Raw genomic sequence first — 16,559 nt, 5'->3', positions numbered from 1 at the left:
CTCTGCCCAGGCCGCAGTGCTCTCCGCTTTTAATGGCTTCCCGATCGTCTTAGTGCTCCTTTTAGATGTAAAGACGAGAAAAAAAGGATTTATTAGGGGGTCCGGTGTCATGGGGGGTTGAGTCATCTAAAAGCAGGCCAGGCAGACGTTTCAAAGGAGTGACGTGTAAGCCAATGGCGTAAGAGGCTTTTGTCTCGGTGCGTGACAAGTTCAGGAGCCACTCGCTTTCCAGCAGATGCAGATGGCGGGCCGCGCCCTTCACAAAAGGCGACAGCTGCTCCCCCATGACAAATGTTTCTGGTAGGCTTGGCATTCTCACATGGTAAATCCACAGGATCCAAAATAAATATCGCTTGCTCAGCTTTAACTCCCTGCAGATCTTTCAGTGTGTAACAAGTAAGAAGGCTCAGGGAAGCACCCGCCAAGAGTGACCTGCAGTAGACCTCCTGCGTCGAATTCCCCAATACCACGTTGGCACGCCTCTGGCAGGACACTTTCTCTCCCCCCTCAGTGTTATCAAATAATTACAGCATCGTGAAATGAAAGACAACAGAACAATTCAAATGTACATTTCAGCCGTTTCGCCCCTGCTCTTTCACTGGGCTACGGACTTGCAGGGAAACTTCCCGGTCTTGCTGGCTTTCCACCGGAATCGAAAAATTCAGTTTACGTCGGGTAGGACCGCCCCACATGTCAAGACAACTGGCTTTCAGATGCGTCCCAATGCGTAATACCACATAGGTTAATAAGTGTGGATTACAAATCACTAACTGGAAAAATGTTAATAGCAAAAACATCGAGGAAATGTGAAGCGGTGGCCTCTGCAACTTCCAGTTCTTTTTCCGAAAAGCCAAACGTGTTCCTCTTGAGGGTTCCTCTAAAATGCACCCCACTCCAAAAGTCATCGATAATCGTCTTTCCTTCCTACGGCAGTTCTGATTTCACCTTGACGTAACACGTTTGGATTTGGAACATCAAAGGCTACGTGCAGCGGCTCTTTGTGCTTTTTCTGTCAGCCCTCCCCGCCTCCTCCAAAAAGGTGGGAGTCTACGCTAGAAGAAGGGTGTTATTGTCGGACGAGGTGGCACATTTCTAAAAATAAAAGTTGGCGAGGACCCTACCGACGATGATTGTTGTTTTTTTTTTTTTTTTTTTCGAAAGCAGGGAGAAATCTACTTGACGTTGAAGACCATGAGCGGCCGTTCTTCTCGTTTTTGCCAGGGGCTTTTCTTATTTTCTCCCTGGTCGTCTCCCCCTTCCGACTGGTCGTTCATTTCATCTTCTGGGCTGGTCATTGAATCTCTTCGGATCTCGCTGTTACTGCTCCTGGAACTGTTGCCCCGGCTGCGCCCTCTCCTGGGGATGGTGGCTCCTCGAGCCTCTAGACTTTCGTCCAGGAGAGGAGTTAAGGAGTTATCCTCGGGGGAACAAACTGCTGTCCTACTCTCACTGCTGCTTTGCTCCGTGTCGTCCATGTAGGCCAGCTTTGAGTAGGCCATGCTTCCATGGCCGTGTCTATCTCGCTCTTCTTTGATTCTTCTCTGGGGTTTGACCTCATTCACATCTACGCCCGAATCCAGACTGGCGTCATTGCTGCGGCTGCGCTCGTTTCCCTGGAGGTCAATGTAGGAGTGCCTGACGTGCGAATTGGACCGGCCATCCAGGGACACGAACCAGGCCCTCGGATGCGGTTTGACGCCAAGCTCCAAGAGTTTCTTCTCTGTCAGCGTTTGAAGTTCTCCGTTCATCTGAGCCATTGTGGAATCGTTAAAGAGCACGGGAATGCGAACAGGCCCAGTAGACGGATGAGGTGCCCATCCCCGGCCTTCGGGGTCTTCATTCGAATGACTCGCCTGATGTTGCATCTGCTGCTGCTGTTGTGGAGTCAGACCGTGAGCCATGGACATGCCAACCTGCACTTGTATTCCTTCCATCTCTTGCTGCTGGTCCATCGTCATCCCCACTGCCTGCTCTGGGTATTCAGAGGTCAGTCTTATATAATTAGCTGGTATGACCAGCGTTGGCATCATTTTTCTATACATATTGTCTTTCATGTGGTCAATTGATCCACAGAATATTAGCTGACCGGGATGAGACAAGGATGTCGGTCGTGCCAAATGATCGACGGACTGAGACATGGTGAAGTCTGGTGGCCGGCCGTCTCCCTTGTGTCCCTGGTAATTATCGAAGGGCGGCGGCAGCGGAGGAGGAGACGGCGGGTCTTGCGTGAAGGCCTTGTTGTCGTTGACGATGTGCCGATGGAGGGTCTCTGTACTCTTGTCCTCCATCGTCTGTTGGGATGCCATAGAGCTGTAACTTCTTCTGTAGTCGTCCAGCAAGGGGTGATCAGAACCGGAAGGGTCGAGGGTGCGCGCGACTTTCATGGGGAAGCTCTCGATGATTTTCTGCCGCTCGTCTCTGAAGACCCCTCTCCGCGTGACGGTGTCCGTGTTCACTTTGCAATGCCTGATTTTGTGAGTGGGGATCTGCTTGAAGAACTCCTCCCGAGAACTCTCAAAGTCCTGCGAATTGGAAAAGCCCGACTTGAGGATAGGCGTGTGGGTGTCCATGTCCCCGTTGGACGAGGCCGTCTCGATGTGGCCGCCGCTGATCAGGTTGATGTGCGAGGTCGACGTGCACTGATCTTTCTTTGAGGGGTCGAGGGTGGCGGATACCTGCATTTTACGGTGCTGCTGCCGGGGTTTGAGACATCTCCTCCTGCAAGAAACGAAAAAATGTAAAAGTGAACAAACGAGGACCCGAGGGGGTGAGCCAACCGACGCCAGTTCACAGCAAGAAGAATTTGAAACCAGATCTGTGAAGCAGACAGAAACGTGCAGCCGCAGTCAGTTGTGCTGCCATGTGTGTGATCAAGAGTTTAACTGACAGAAGAAACACACAATTACACAAGGAACCGAGCTGCCACCTCACTCAGGCCTGCCTGGAGACCCGCGTGGAGTTTACATGTTCTCCCCGTGTCTGCGTGGGTTTCTTCCCACAGTCCAAAGACATGCTGGCTAGGAGCTTTGGCGATCCTAAATTGTCCCTAGTGTGTGCTTGATGTGTGCCCTGCCGGGTTTTGTTTCCTGCCTTGCGCCCTGTGTTGGCTGGGATTGGCTCCAGCAGACCCCTGTGACCCTGTAGTAAGGATATAGCGGGGTGGATAATGGATGGATGGATGGACGAATAAAATAGTGTAAAATGTTTCATTTCTGGTTTTGACTATGCTTGGTTTTATCAAACAAAAACAAACCCAGACAGCAAACCATGAAGTGTGTTCAGCTTTCCACTAACAAGAAACTCCAATTATATCCAAACTCATCAAGTGTACAGTTGTGTCTGATTGGGACGCAAAACTGAACTCCACAGTAGCTCTCTTAACTGTACCATAATTACTAAAACGAAAACTGAAACTAATAGATATAAAAATGAAATAGAAATGTCTTTGTGAAGGGCAGCACGGTGGCACAGTGGGTAGCACTGCTGCCTCACAGTTACAGTTCGGTCCATAAATATCTGCACAGAGACAACCTTTTTTCTAATTTTGGTTCTGTACATTAATTACCACAATGAATTTTAAATGAAACAACTCAGACGACGTTGAAGTGCAGACTTTCAGCTTTAATTCAGTTGCATAATGAGAGGCAACTAAAGTATTTATTAACACAATCCTTTCATTTCAGGGGCTCAAAATAATCGGACAAATTAAATAACTGGAAATCAAATGTTCATTTCTAATACTTGGCTGAAAACCCTTTGCTGGCAATGCCAGCCTGAAGTCTTGAACTCCTGGACATCACCAGATGCTGGGTTTCCTCCTTTTTAATGCTCTGCCAGGCCTTTACTTTCAGTTGCTGTTTGTTTGTGGGCCTTTCTGTCCGAAGTTTAGTCTTCAACAAGTGAAATGCCTGCTCAGTTGGGTTAAGATCAGGTGCCTGACTTGGCCACTTCTTTGCTTTAATAAACTCCTGGGTTGCTTTGGCTGTATGTTTTGGGTCATCACGTATCATGAAACGCCCGCCGCCCAATCAGTTTGACGTCATTTAACCTGATATGAGCAGACAGGACGTCTCTGAACACCTCAGAATTCATTTCTGTCCTGTGTCACATCATCAATAAACACGAGTGTCCCAGTGCCACTGGCAGCCATCACACTGCCTGACTCCACCGTGTTTTACAGATGATGTGCTATGCTTTGGATAATGAGCTGTTCCACGCCTTCTCCATCCTTTTTTCTTGCCTTCATCATTCTGGTGGAGGTTGATCTTGGTTTCATCTGTCCAAAGAATGTTTGTCCAGAACTGTGTTGGCTTTTTTAGATGTTCTTTAGCAAAGTCCAATCTAGCCTTTCTATTCTTGAGGCTTATGAGTGGCTGGCACCTTGCAGTGCACCCTCTGGATTTCATGTCATGCAGTCTTCTCTTTATGGTAGACTTGGATATCGATACGCCGACCAAGCCCTGGAGAGTGTTGTTCACTTGGCTGGCTGTTGTGAAGGGGTTTCTCTTCACCATGGAAATGATTCTGCGATCATCCAGCGCTGTTGTCTTCCGTGGACGTCCAGGTCTTTTTGCGTTGCTCAGTTCACCAGTGCTTGCTTTCTTTCTCATGATGTACCAAACTGTAGATTTTGCCACTCGTAATATTGTAGCCATTTCTCTGATGGTTTTTTCTGTTTTCGCAGCTTAAGGATGGCTTCTGTCACCTGCATGGAGAGCTCCTTTGACCGCATGTTGTCTGTTCACAGCAAAATCTTCCACATGCAAACACCACACCTCAGATCAACTCCAGGCCTTTTATCTGTTCATTGATAAGACATCACGACGGACTTGAACACACCTGGCCATGAAATAGCCTTGGAGTCAATTGCCCGATTACTTTTGAGCTCCTGAAATGAAGGGATTGTGTTAATAAATGCTTTAGTTGCCTCACATTTTTATGTAATCGTTTTGTTCAACCAACTGAATTAAAGCTGAAAGTCTGTGTCTGAGTTGTTTCATTTCAAATTCATTGTGGTAATTAATGTACAGAACCAAAACGAGAAAAAAGTTGTCTCTGTCCAAATATTTATGGACCTAACTGTATGTGACCTGGGTTCACTTCCCAGGTCCTCTGCGTGGAGTTTGTATGTTCTCCCCGTGTCTGAGTGGCGATCCTAAATGGTCCCTACTGTGTGCTTGGTGTGTGTGTGCCCTGCGGTGGGTTGGCACCTTGCCCGGGGTTTGTTTCCTGCCTTGCACCCTGTGTTGGCTGGGATTGGCTCCAGCAGAGAGTTAGGATATAGCAGGATGGATAATGGATGTCTTTGTGAAATAAAAACTAAAGCAAAACTAAAAATACACGATAAAAGGAAAACTAAAACTAAACTGAATTTCCAAGCAAGGTCAGAAAAAATCAAGAAATCAAAACTAATATAAAGAGGCAAAACTCTCGTAGCCTTGGTCCACACCCTACCTGCAGTAATAGAGAAGTAAGCAGAGCAGGATGAGGACGAGGAGAGCCATTGACCCCAGGATGGCAAGCAGGAATATGGTGTGGTAGGTGGTAACGTCACGAAGTCCTGAGGTGTTCAGTGGCATACCTGCAAAAAAGAAAAAAAGAAACCCCCATTCAGTAAGCGCACAGCCCCGTGTCCTGGCGTCTGTCTGAGCTCCGAGATCGGTAAAGAGCTGCTGGGATGTTCTGATTCGTCCTTTACGTCTTTTCTGCATGTGCTCTGACGCGTCTTCCACAGACTAATAAAGACGCCGAAAAAATGAAATCAAAGAAGGAATGGGGGTTCGGCGCTGTAGAATAGGTGTCATGTGACCAAAATGTCTGCAATGCGCACTTTCATCACGATGTCCAAATGGTCAGATTTGTAATTTTAAACTGTGATGCAGAGGTGGAAACATCAAGTAAAACGGGGTCTTCTCTGTCCCAAACGTTACGCAGGGCACTGCAGTTGCTCCTTATTAGACGGAAATGACAAAGAAGCCAGCAGCTCTCCATCTGCCTTGTTTCCACTTCCACCGGTGGGGATTCACTGTGCACCTCCTGAGAATTTAGTCAAATATTCAGAAAGAAAGTGACAGACTAAGAATGACTCCTCCATTTTAGGCTTCAAATCATTTGGAAAAGAAAAAAAAGAAATCTATGAAGCAAGGACGACCTGATGTGGCTGGAGATAAAACCCTAACAAGCCATGAAATGAAATCATCGGCGAGGTCTGTTTTCTAATTAAAGTCACTGCCACCCTTCAGGACCATCGATGTTGTCCACCCCTGCTGCAGTCGATAAATGGCCACTTCAAGAGTGATATTTGAAACCTGAGGGAGAATATCTGTTATAAATTATACGTTATGTACAGGATGTCGATTGAGACGTAGAGAGAAGACCAGAAGGAGTTGCATTGCGTCTTTGTGGACCTGAAGAAAGAAAATGACAGGGTGACTGAGAGGAGCTGTGGTATTATATGAGGAAGTCGGGAGTGGCGGAGAAGTACGTGAGAGTGGCACAGGATATGTACGAGGGACGTGTGACAGCGGTGAGGTCTGCAGTAGGAGTGACGGAGGTGGGATTACATCAGGGATCGGCTCTGAGCCCCTTTTCTTATCTCCAGTGGTGATGGACAGGTTGACAGACGAGATCAGACAGGAGTCCCCGTGGACTGAGATGTTTACTGATGACATTGTGATCTGTAGCGAGAGTAGGGAGCAGGTTGAGGAGACCCTGGAGAGGTGAAGATGTGCTCTAGAGAGGTCAGTAGGACCACCCTGACAGAATACATGCGTGTGAATAAGAGGGAGGTCAGTGGAATGGTGAGGATGCAGGGAGGAGAGGTGGTGAAGGTGGAGGAGTTTAAATACTTGGGATCAACAGTACAGAGTAATGGGGAGTGTGGAAGAGAAGTAAAGAAGAGAGTGCAGTCAGGGTGGAGAAGAATGACAGGAGTGATTTGTGACAGACGGGTATCAGCAAGAGTGACAGGGAAGGTCTACAGTACGGTAGCGAGACCAGCTATGTTATATGGGCTGGAGACGGTGACGCAGGAGACAGAGCTGGAGATGACAGAGTTAAAGATGCTAAGATTTGCATTGGGTGTGACGAGGATGGACAGGATTAGAAATGAGGACATTAGAGGGTCAGCTCAAAGTCAGAGAGGTGAGATTGAGGCGTTGGTTTGGACCTGTGCAGAGGAGAGATGAGGGGTATAGTGAGAGAAGGATCCTAAGGATAGAGCTGCCTGGTAGGAGGAGAAGAGGAAGGCTGAAGAGGAGGTTTATGGATGTGGTGTGAGAGGACATGCAGGTGATGGGTGTGAGTGAGGACAGACAGAAAGATATGGAAGAAGATGATCCGCTGTGGCAACCCCTAATGCGAGCAGCCGAAAGAAGAATAATTTAGATCCAAATCGTACTCGGTAGTATGTATGCCCCCCCTCGCCCTATGCCTGACAACGTCCTAATGAGACAACAGATGGTGTCCTGCGGGATCTCCTCCCAGATCTGGACCAGGGCATCACTGAGCTCCTGGGCAGGCCGAGGCGTCGGATGGACCGAAACATAATGTCCCACCCAGAGGTGTTCTATTAGATTGACGTCAGGCGAGTGAGCGTGGGTGGGGGGGCAGTCAATGGGATCAATTCCTTTATCCTCTTGCCACATGAGGCCGGGCATTGTCGTGCACCAACTAAGAAACCAGCATAGAGTCTGACAATGGGCCCAAGGATTTCATCCCGATACCTAATGGCAGTCAAGGTGCCCACCGTTGTCTAGCCTGTAGAGGTCTGTGTGTCCCTCTATGGATATGCCCCCCCAGACCATCACTGACCCACCACCAATGTCACAAGCAGTATAATGTTTTCCACAGCTTCTCCAGACCCTTTTACGTCTATCACATGTGCTCAAGGGTGAATCTGCTCTCACCCGAGGACATGCAGGCGATGGGTGTGACAGAGCAAGATGATGAGGACAGAAAGATATGGAAGAAGATGATCCAGTGTGGCGACCCCTAATGGGAGCAGCTAAAAGAAGAAGAAAAAGAAGGAAGACTATCTGAGCGTGCATACGATGTACTTGCTCAGATGACACTTTCATCCAAGGTGACTTACTAGACATAGATTAATTTACTTGATGCCTTCGTCCAAGGTGACTTACAACATTTATGACACAATTGGTTACATTTCTTTTGGCTTTCCAACTGGAGACACTTGACCTGCTAGGTGTCACTAGCAGGATTTGAACCCACAACCTCAGGGTTTGAAGTCCAGCGCCTTAACTGCTACGCCCTCCCAGCCACACTCTTTACTTAGCGACGTCTTTGGGTGACATTTACCGTTTGTGTGTGTGTACACAATGTGATCAAGCGATGCACTGGGGGCTTTTCAGTGTCTGTCACTTTTTAAAGGGACTCATGAAAACGGAAAAAAAAAAAAACTCCACTGCAATGGAGCGACCTGCTGAATTTAAAGTAGACACCCGGCCAAGATGAAGTCTTGTGATTTGCCACTACAGATTTCTGAACGCTTGAGTTGAGGGGCTGCAAAAAAATTTTTAGATTCTGTTACGTAACAAGAGAATAGCAAAGGCGTCTTTTGCCCTTCGTTAACACTTAAAAAGCGCCAATGATGTGTGGGCAGCTTTACTCTGGGGGGCTCTGCAGTGGTATAACTCAGACCTGCTTCTCCTGATGTTACATATGGGCAGATTGGTGGCAGTTGAAGTTTAATGTCAGTAAATGTAAAGAATTACACATAGGAAGGAAAAATGTGAGGTTTGAATACACAATGGGCGTCTGAAAATCAAGAGTCCACCTCATGAGAAGGACTTAGGAGTCGTAGTGGACTCTACGCTATCACCTGCCAGATGGTGTGCAGAAGCCATTAAGAAGGCTAACAGACTGTCAGGTTATATAGCGCCTTGATGTGTGGAGTACAAGTCACAGGAGGTTCTGCTCAAGTCTTTATAACACACTGATGAGGCCTCATCTGGAGTCCTGTGTGCAGTTTGGGTGTTCATAAGGACATAACAGCACAAGAGAAGGTCCAGAGAGGAGCGACTGGGCTGATTGAGGACTACAGGGGATGAGTTATGAGGGAAGATTAAAAGAGCTGAGCCTTTAAAGAGATGAAGAGGAGACCTGAGTGAAGTGTTTCAAATGATGAAGTGAATTAGTACAGTGGATCAGACGGTGACTTTAAAATAAGCTCATCAAGAACACGGGGGACACAGTTGGAAACTTGTGAAGGGGAAATTCTGCACAAACATTAGGAAGTTTTTCTTCACACAGAGAACCACAGACACTTGGAATAAGTGACCAAGTAGTGCAGTGGACAGTAAGACTTTAGGGGCCTTCAAAACTCGACTTGATGTTTTTTTGGAAAATGGAGTGGACAGGACTGGCAAGCTTTGTGGGGCTGAATGGCCTCTTCTCGTCCAGATTGTTCTAATATTTGAGTAGAAGGTCTGTGAATTCTACATACTGACAACTAATTTCATCAGCATGTCAATCCTCCGCACTGCACCGACATGAATGACCATTTGGCTGATTTTAATAAGTGTGATGAACATCCAAAGCAGTTCTTGTCACAGAACAGTTGGCGAGTCCTGTGTGTAGCACCTAAACTAAAGTGTCAGCTATATTCGGTTTCAGAGTAAGTAATAGAGCCCCCCCCAATGCCCACCCCCAGAGCTCCTTACCTCCAGCTCCGGTAGAGACAGCGGCGACCCAGTAGCCAAGCTGTGGGGCGATGAAGCTCCATGTCAGATGCGTTCCTTCCTTCTTAATGTATCCCGTTCCATTCCTGATCCAGATCCCTGCAAGAACAGTCGGGTAAATAACGACTTCCCGTATCCTAGCGACGCTGATTTTCTTGCATTTGGCTGCGCTACTGGATGTCCGATGACAAGGCCGCCTGTAGGGGACGCGGAGCTTAAGGGAAAACCTTTGTGGTTTTAATGGCCACTTAGCCCACGTAACGCAAAAGAATTCAAAGTCGACTCACAAACATGGGACGTTTCGGACTGTAAAACCGATTAGCAGGAAATCTGCACATTGGCACAAAATAATAATAATAATAATAATCTTTTACATTTATATAGCACTTTTCATAGTGAGTGGTGAGCCACTTCAACCACCACTAAAGTGCAGCATCCACCTGCGTGATGCAACGGCAGCCATTTTTGCAGCCACACATTGAGACACAGGGGATGATTAGGGGGCCAGAATGGCCAGGACTTCTTTACGAAGGACCTTTTATGACCTGAACTCACATACAGAATACTCAGGATAAGCGCCCCCTACTGGCCTCACCGACACCTCTGCCAGCAGCAACCCAAGCTTTTCCTGGGTGGTGTCTCACATCCAACATACTGGCCAGTGCCTGAACACAGCTTAGCTTCAGGTGGGTGACCTCTTCTGAAGCGCAGGGGGTGTTTATTGGTATGAGGAAATAAACATAAAGCTGAGGAGAAGCTAACTGTAAATTCTGGTAATGCCTTGTCACACATGTCCCCCGATGAGCGCGACTTGAAGGGATGTGCACTACCAGTCTGGGCTGAGAGGGGGCGCTGTCGCTAATGGTATCCTCTCCTTTTAACAAGCCAAGTGAGGACACTCCTGTCCAGAGCCAGTTCTCACTTTTGTCTTATGGCCTGTTGCTCCATCATGTTGGTCACCAAACTGTTGTTGGATGGCTGGGAGAAGTTGCTCTCAGAGGATGTTTTGGTCCCATTCTGGCCTGACACAGGACTGATGGTAGCACCGCTCATCTTCTCTTCTCTTCAATCGTAAAGAGGATTCATCAGAGACTATGACTTGACCCCGGCATTCCAATCCCAGAATGTCAGTCTGTCCCTGATGTTTTTCTTGTCTTCTTTGCTGCCCTTCTTGATGCCCACCAGGCCATCCTCCAAAAGTCCACTCCTCACTCACACCTGCCTGCTGCCATTCCTGACCAAGCTCTGCCCTGGTGGTGCCCACCATCCACTTTAGGAGACGCTCCTGGCACTTGCAGGACTTTCTTGTGCGCCCTGGCACCTTCTTCACCTCTCTGTTGTAACTCAATCAGCGAGACAGGGTGACCTCCAACCTTGTCCTCGTCTCACCTGAGTTAACAAGAGGACCACTGAAGTGAAGTCAGCAGGTCCTTTGGTGGCAGGGCTGACATGCAGTTGGTTGTTTTTTGGGGATGAAGTTCATTTTCATGACACAGAGGGACTATGGAATTCATTGCAATTCATCTGATTGCTCGTCAGAACATTCTGGAATTGATGCAAGTTGGCATCATAAGAACTGAGGCAGCAAACTTTGTGAAAATTCATATTTGTGTCCTTCTCAAAACGTTTGGCTACGACTGTACAGTCACAAAATCTCGTAACAACCCAATGAGACAGAAAAAATGTGTGTTGTGTGTTTTTTGGGGAGCACATCACAACAGAACCTGACTTTCTGTAGCATCAGATTTGGCACCCGACGGCATCAGTGGACGAGCGGTAAACATGAATGGATTACATGTTGTGCCCTGAGTGCTCTCTGCGGTCCAGCGCTACCTCGAGAGCATCGGAGTCGAAGTGAGTTTGAAAGAACTGGCAGCTAAATTCATGAATGACGTGTCAGGAGGGCGGCCATTAAAGAGAGCGGATAATGAAGAGCCACGACAGACGCGGACTTCAGTACTCCAAACACCCAAATCAACGGGCAAACAGGGGTAAAAAGTGCACAGTCATATAAGCGCACAAGAAATAACCGCACACGGGAAAAACTGCACGTGGATAAATGTGCATACGGCAGAGGCATATATGCAAAGAAGAAAAAAAAGTTTCTATTATACATTGCAATAAACAAAATTGTATAATTGTTCACTAAACGTATTTATAAGCTTGTATGTTTTAATTTGTGCTAATTGGGGTTGTGGGCTGTTGGATGGTCCATAAAATAAAATAGTCATTAATCCTTTTATTACTGTCATTGTTGTGCCTATAGATAGATAGATAGATAGATAGATAGAAAGGCACTATATGATAGATAGATAGATAGATAGATAGATAGATAGATAGATAGATAGATGAAAGGCACTATATGATAGATAAATAGATAGATAGATGAAAGGCACAATATAATAGATAGATAGATATGAAAGGCACTATATGATAGATAGATAGCTAGATAGATAGATAGATAGATAGATAGATAGATGAAAGGCACTATATAATAGATAGATAGATAGATAGATAGATACTGTGAAAGGCACTATATGATAGATAGATAGATAGATAGATAGATAGATAGATAGATAGATAGATAGATAGATAGATAGATAGATAGATAGATACTTTATTAATCCCAATGGGAAATTCCCATACTCCAGCAGCAGCATACTGATAATAACAATATTAAATTGAAGAGTGATAACAATGCAGGTAAATCAGACAATAACTTTGTATAATGTTAACATCGCATAGTGTGGGGTCTCCTCAGTCTGTCAGTGCAGCAGGACGGTGACAGCAGTCTGTCGCTGAAGCTGCTCCTCTGTCTGGAGATGATCCTGTTCAGTGGACTCTCCATGATTGACAGGAGTCTGCTCAGCGCCCGTCGCTCTGCCACGGATGTCAAACTGTCCAGCTCCGTGCCTACAATAGAGCCTGCCTTCCTCACCAGTTTGTCCAGGCGTGAGGTGTCCCTCTTCTTTATTCTGCCTCCCCAGCACACCACCTCGTAAAAGAGGGCGCTCGCCACAACCGTCTGATAGAACATCTGCAGCATCTTATTGCAGATGTTGAAGGATGCCAGCCTTCTAATGAAGTATAGTCGGCTCTGTCCTCTCTTACACAGATCATCAGTATTGGCAGTCCAGTCCAGTTTATCATCCAGTTGCACTCCCAGGTATTTATAAGTCTGCACCCTCTGCACAGTCACCTCTGATGATCACGGGGTCCATGAGGGGCCTGGGCCTCCTAAAATCCACCACCAGCCCATTGGTTTTGCTGGTGTTCAGGTGTAGGTGGTTTGAGTCGCACCATTTAACAAAGTCCTTGATTAGGTTCCTGTACTCCTCCTCCTGCCCAGTCCTGATGCAGCCCACCATAACAGTGTTGTCAGCGAACTTTTGCACATGGCAGGACTCCGAGTTGTATTGGAAGTCTGATGTATGTTGGCTGCACAGGACCGGAATTACATAAATTATAAATATATATAAATTACCATTTCTAGGAAATTATTATAATTTACAATAGTTTTCAGAATTTATATTATACCTTCTTATTCCACATTTTGGCAAATTAGGGTTTAATAGTTTTGATTACGGCAAGTAAGTAAAGGTCGTCCTATTAATAGGCCACACAGTTAGACTTTTCTTTAATCTTCCCTAACTTTCGAGCAAGGCAAGTCGACATTTATTTTTTTGAATAAGCGAGATGGAGTTTTCGACCAGTCAGAAAGGCAAGCAAATTCTCGGTTACAAGGGATTTGAATATCTGCGTTTTTGCACAACAAATGGAAAAGATACTTGGAGGTACCGTGAGAATCGATCAACAAACTGCCATTCCTTAATGAAAACGAAGAACGCAGACACTGTACAAGAGCCAACCAGTCATTGTTTTATTATCATAAAAAATGTCTAGCAGTATAGGTGGAGTATATTTTATGTTTGTAATAGTTGCAAGTCGCCGCCGTGTGCTTTTTTCCCGTGTGCGCACTTTACCGTATGCGTATCCTTCCACGTGCGTTTTTTTCCCGTGCGCTTATATGACTCTGCGCTTTTTCCTGTGGGCTTCTTTCCGGGATTCGAATCAACAAACCGACATCAGTAAAGCACAGACGAGGCAGCGCAGCGTCTGAACAAACAGCTCAAGGATGTCCACACGAGTGTCTAACAGGAAACACAGACCTGCACTTCCAGCTGTTCACAACCTCTTAAAACCGTAAATACACTTCACGCGTCCGTGTTATCTTACTCCTCGAGAATTTTGTGATTTTTTTTTTTTCAATGAAGACCTAATTTTATTTGTTATGAAAATTGGCTCATTTCACTATCAAAAAAAAAAGGAGGCCCTGACGCCTGGTAACCCGGCTGCCTTTCAGGCAACTCCTTCTCGGCCTCTTTTCATCGCGGAGCTCTTCCTCATTTTTTTTGGGTCATGAAATCCCTTTTTCTTTTTTCACATAAAGTTTGTTTTGACGCCCTTTCTGTTCACAAGCCGAGGTTGGTGGTGACCCTCCTACTTGTGGGGCTTTTTTAAAATTTATTTTATTTAGGACTCTGAAGTTTCTTTGGAAGGCTTCAACACCTTTTGGGCCTGCTAGGCCTGAGGCAGGCAGGTGACTTGGAGTTGGGTTTAAAGCCCATTTGGGGTGAGGCCTATCCAGGCAGGCAGTGGAGCCTTTAGTGAAGCCTTCTGGAGACCCCACAGCGCTCATTCGCCATGTTGGAGACTCCATATCACAACAATACGACTGTGAAACGTCACACACTGTTTACAACTACATAGCGAAGCTTCTCATTTCACAAAATCACCATCTAAAAGTCGCCAGTAAAATAAAACACCAAATTAAGAGTAGAGGGACATTCCTAAACAGCAAATCCAGAACACTTCCTTTATGTTATCAAGTCTGTACTTTTTAAGGAGGTCACCATTTCTTTTATAGAAACAATGGTCTTGCAAACAAAGTGTGAAGTTGTGTTTCTAACCGACTTGACGAAACACTCCACACATTTCATAAGAAGGTCAGCCAATCCACCCTACTAAAAGGAGACGTGTCTGTCTGGTTGTTATGTCTCTGCCACTGCAAAAGATAGCACCTCTGAAACATTTATAATAATGGAATGTACTGCATTTGTTATTCCAACAGATGGCGCATCACAAACATTAACACTGCTATTACGAATCTCATGCAAAATGGCACATAACAGAGATATAGGAATTTCTTGGTACACTGCAGACATTAATGCTGAGGTCTACATTGACTACTTAATTCTCATCCTCTCTTAGATGCATAGCACAGATAAGTGTCTGTGTATCCAGCTGCCTCTGTCGTTCCAAAAGATAGAACATCTTGAGCTTTTATAGTAGTAAAAAGTATTGTATTTGTCATTCCAACAGATGGCGCATCACAAACATTAACACTGCTTTTACGAATCCCATACCAAATGGCATACAACAAAGATGTAGGCATTGCACTTTTCTTTCCAACAGAGGGCACATCACAAACACAAAAATTGCTTTAAGGAATCCCATACCAAATGGCACATAACAGAGACGTAAGATTGCGTGGTGCTCTGCAAACGTTAATGCTGAGGTCGACACTGAGACCGATTACTTAGATGTCAACCTGTCTCAGATGAGTAGCAGATACTGTAAGTGTTTGTGTGTCTGTCTGTTTGTCTATTCGGTTGCTATGTCTCTGTCATTCCAAAAGATGGTACATCTCACACTTTTATAGTGATGCAATGCATTGCAGTTTTCATTCCAGCAGATGGTGCATCACAGACATTTTAATAATAAAATGTTTTGCTTTTGTCCTTCCAACAGATGGCGCATCACAAACATCAACACTGCTTTTACAAATCCCATACCAATTGGCATACAACAGAGATGTAGGCATTGCACTTTGCGTTCCAACAGGGGGGCACATCACAAACACAAACACTGCTTTTAGGAATCCCAAACCAAATGGCGTATAACAGAGATATAAGATAGCATGGTGCGCTGAGGTGGACACTGAGACAGATTACTTAGATGTCAACCTGTCTCAGACGGGTAGCACAGATACTGTAAGTGTTTGTGTGTCTGCCTGTTTGTCTATCCGGTTGCTATGTCTCTGTCATTCCAAAAGATGGTACATCTCACACTTTTATAGTAATGCAAAGCATTGCAGTTTCCATTCTGACAGATGGTGCATCACAACCATTTTTAGTAATAAAGTGTATTGCTTTTGTCATTCCAACAGATGGTGCGTCACAGACATTTTAGTAATCAAATGTATTGCTTTTGTCTTTGCTTTTATGAGTGCCACATTATATGGCATATAACAGATATATAAATTGCATGGTGCATTGCAGATATGAACGCTGAGGTCTACGTTGATTTCTTAAGGTATTCCCACCCCAGCACCATTTAATAGTTCCTGTAATTATTGGCCTCAGAAGCTGTTTGCCTTGGAGCTTCACTTACCTGTCTTAGAGTCGAACCACCAAGCCGGGATGGTAGTGCTGGCTCTTACAGGACTGTCACCGGGAAGTGGGACTGAGATATGGATGGGCCCCGACACTTGGACCGTTGTGCCGTTACGTGTGAACACGTGAGCACTGAGTGCAGCTACGGGGGTCAAATCCAGCCAGCTGCTGTTCAAACCTGAGGGGTGGAAAGGAAGAAAAAAAAAAAACGTGAGGATTTCTCAAGCTCAGTCATTTCTTTCTCATGAAGAGGGGGATTCAGGTGCACAGATGCAGCTTGATTTGCTCATCCACATTAAAACGGGGTGGGGTGGGCAACCCCTTATAACCTTTCTCTGAAAATTTCAACATGAAAGAGTCTCGGATTACACTGTGAACTTTCCAAAATTCACAAAAATACATAAAA

General features: G+C 45.8%; 1 protein-coding gene across 2 annotated transcripts in view; it reads right to left on the bottom strand.

The window, feature by feature from the left end:
• Positions 1-1,136: 1,136 nt before the first annotated feature.
• The window catches only part of fam171a2a (family with sequence similarity 171 member A2a), a 115,576-nt gene continuing 100,153 nt past the window's right edge, over positions 1,137-16,559 (bottom strand). For both annotated transcript variants that reach the window (XM_039739171.1, XM_039739172.1), the window contains 4 exons: positions 16,152-16,331; positions 9,681-9,797; positions 5,455-5,581; positions 1,137-2,718 (listed from right to left, as the gene is read on the bottom strand). In XM_039739171.1, the coding sequence (XP_039595105.1) occupies positions 1,173-2,718; positions 5,455-5,581; positions 9,681-9,797; positions 16,152-16,331 (1,970 nt within the window). In that variant the 3' untranslated portion in view covers positions 1,137-1,172. The remainder of the gene's footprint in view (positions 2,719-5,454; positions 5,582-9,680; positions 9,798-16,151; positions 16,332-16,559) is intronic.

The sequence above is a fragment of the Polypterus senegalus genome, chromosome 17 (genome assembly GCF_016835505.1).
Source record: "Polypterus senegalus isolate Bchr_013 chromosome 17, ASM1683550v1, whole genome shotgun sequence".
NCBI classification, from domain to species: Eukaryota; Metazoa; Chordata; class Cladistia; order Polypteriformes; family Polypteridae; genus Polypterus; species Polypterus senegalus.
This window is presented reverse-complemented; position numbering and strand designations above follow the sequence as displayed.